This window comes from Helianthus annuus, chromosome 2 (assembly GCF_002127325.2).
Source record: "Helianthus annuus cultivar XRQ/B chromosome 2, HanXRQr2.0-SUNRISE, whole genome shotgun sequence".
Lineage (NCBI taxonomy): Eukaryota > Viridiplantae > Streptophyta > Magnoliopsida > Asterales > Asteraceae > Helianthus > Helianthus annuus.
This window is the reverse complement of record NC_035434.2, coordinates 154,802,245-154,804,070: the sequence shown is the minus strand read 5'-3', so window position 1 is coordinate 154,804,070 and position 1,826 is coordinate 154,802,245. Positions and strand designations below refer to the sequence as shown.

Genomic DNA, 1,826 nt, shown 5'->3' with positions numbered 1-1,826 from the left:
CGCGCGGCAAACACCGCCGCCAACTAACATCCATCGCGGCAAAAGTTTGAAGGCGGTGAGGGAATACCGAGCGAGAAAGGAGAAAACAAAAGGGGGGGCCCACCCCAACGGTCATATGACCGTTTACAATTAAAAAAAAATAATTTTTTTTTAAATTAAACTCTATATATATATAAACACACACCATTTAACCATATACTTTCCAAATACTCATACAAACCAATTCCATCAAAAAGTTTATCTTACAAAATGGCGGATGACCTCCCCCCGTTATGGTTCCCACCCATGAGTAGCGACGATTCATCCGATAGTAGCATTCTTTTTTTTCAAAATCTTATCGAAGAAGCCGAACTTCAAGATACCGGCACATCTAACCGAAGGAGATATATTGAACGTCAACGTGAGGAGGGGCATGAGACACTCATGGCGGATTATTTTGTCGAAGACCCGAAGTACAACGAAGATATCTTTCGACATAGGTTCCGTATGTCAAAACGTTTGTTTCTACAAATTGTGTCCGATGTGGAAGAGAACGACCCGTGGTTTGTAGAGGCCCCCGATGCGCGAGGTAGGAAGGGCTTTACGCCCTTGCAAAAGGTGACATCGGCTATTAAACAGCTCGCAACTGGAAACACTCCAGACGAGAACGACGAGTACTTGCATATGGCCGAAAGAACTTCCCGCGAGTGCCTAGAATATTTTTGTGACACGGTTTGCAAAATATATGGTCCAGAGTTCTTACGTAGACCGACAAGCCACGACATGGCACTTTTATACCAAGCTCATGAGGAAAAACATCACCTTCCAGGTATGTTCGGTAGCCTTGATTGCACCCATTTTGTTTGGCGTTTTTGTCCGACAGAGTATCGAGGCCAATACATGCGAGGATATCATAGATACCCGACTATTATGCTCGAAGCGGTTGCTTCTCAAGACTTATGGTTTTGGCATGCTTTTGCCGGTCCACCGGGTTCTCAAAACGATATCAATGTTCTACAACAATCTCCGTTATTTTTAACGGAACGAAATGGAACCGCGCCAAAATGTCCATTTTACGTTAACAACCATTTATACAAACGTGGTTATTTGCTCGTGGATGGAATCTACCCTTCGTGGTCCGTGTTTGTGAAGTCTATCCCTTACCCTCACGAAGTAAACGAAAAGAAATTCAAGAGGCAACATGAGGCGGCAAGGAAAGACGTCGAACGGGCTTTTGGTGTTTTGAAGGGGAAATGGGGTGTATTGAGTCGACCGATGCGAGCAAGATCGGTTAAAAAAATTAGGAATGTCGTGTACACGTGTATTATTTTACACAACATGATTTTGAAAGACGATGGAAAGGCGATAGCACCGGTGCACATTCGGGATCCTCCGGTCGAGCCGGCTCTAGACGATACGGTGTTGGGCGAATTGTTGAATGAAGACACCCATTGGAGACTCAAACACGATCTCATAGATCATCTCGCAAGTCAAGATTTGCCCCATCTTTTGGCCGATTCCGACGAAGACTAGTTTAAATTGTTTCATGCTAATGTAATTTTATTGTTTTTTAATTTAGTGTAACTTTGATGTTTTTAATTTAATTTATTATGAAAGTTTATTGTTTTTTATTTATTTATATTAAATTAATTATTGCAAAAAAAAAAATAATCATAAAAGTTTACCACTTCAGCAAGTGTTTAAACCAATGCCAACACTTTTCAGCAAAGTTTAAACACTTTTGCCAAATTGACATGGCACGCTCTGATTGGTCGGTTCAATGTTTTGCCACTCTAAACTGTTTAACCACTCCTTATACCCTTATGTGTGTAACAGCGCCGTATTCA

General features: G+C 41.7%; 1 protein-coding gene across 1 annotated transcript; it reads left to right on the top strand.

Moving 5' to 3' along the window:
• Positions 1-249: 249 nt before the first annotated feature.
• Positions 250-1,512, top strand: LOC110898376. Its single transcript, XM_022145158.2, has 3 exons — positions 250-808; positions 863-990; positions 1,132-1,512. Exons 1-3 carry the CDS (start codon positions 250-252, stop codon positions 1,510-1,512), a joined length of 1,068 nt encoding a protein of 355 aa, XP_022000850.2.
• Positions 1,513-1,826: the final 314 nt, after the last annotated feature.

Excerpts from the sequence above, each read along its gene's own strand:
- LOC110898376 (XM_022145158.2), top strand. The coding sequence starts at position 250 with ATGGCGGATGACCTCCCCCCGTTATGGTTCCCACCCATGAGTAGCGAC. Across the intron at positions 809-862 it reads GGAAAAACATCACCTTCCAG|AGTATCGAGGCCAATACATG; the intron begins GTATGTTCGGTA and ends TTTGTCCGACAG. Across the intron at positions 991-1,131 it reads GTTCTCAAAACGATATCAAT|TCTATCCCTTACCCTCACGA; the intron begins GTTCTACAACAA and ends GTGTTTGTGAAG.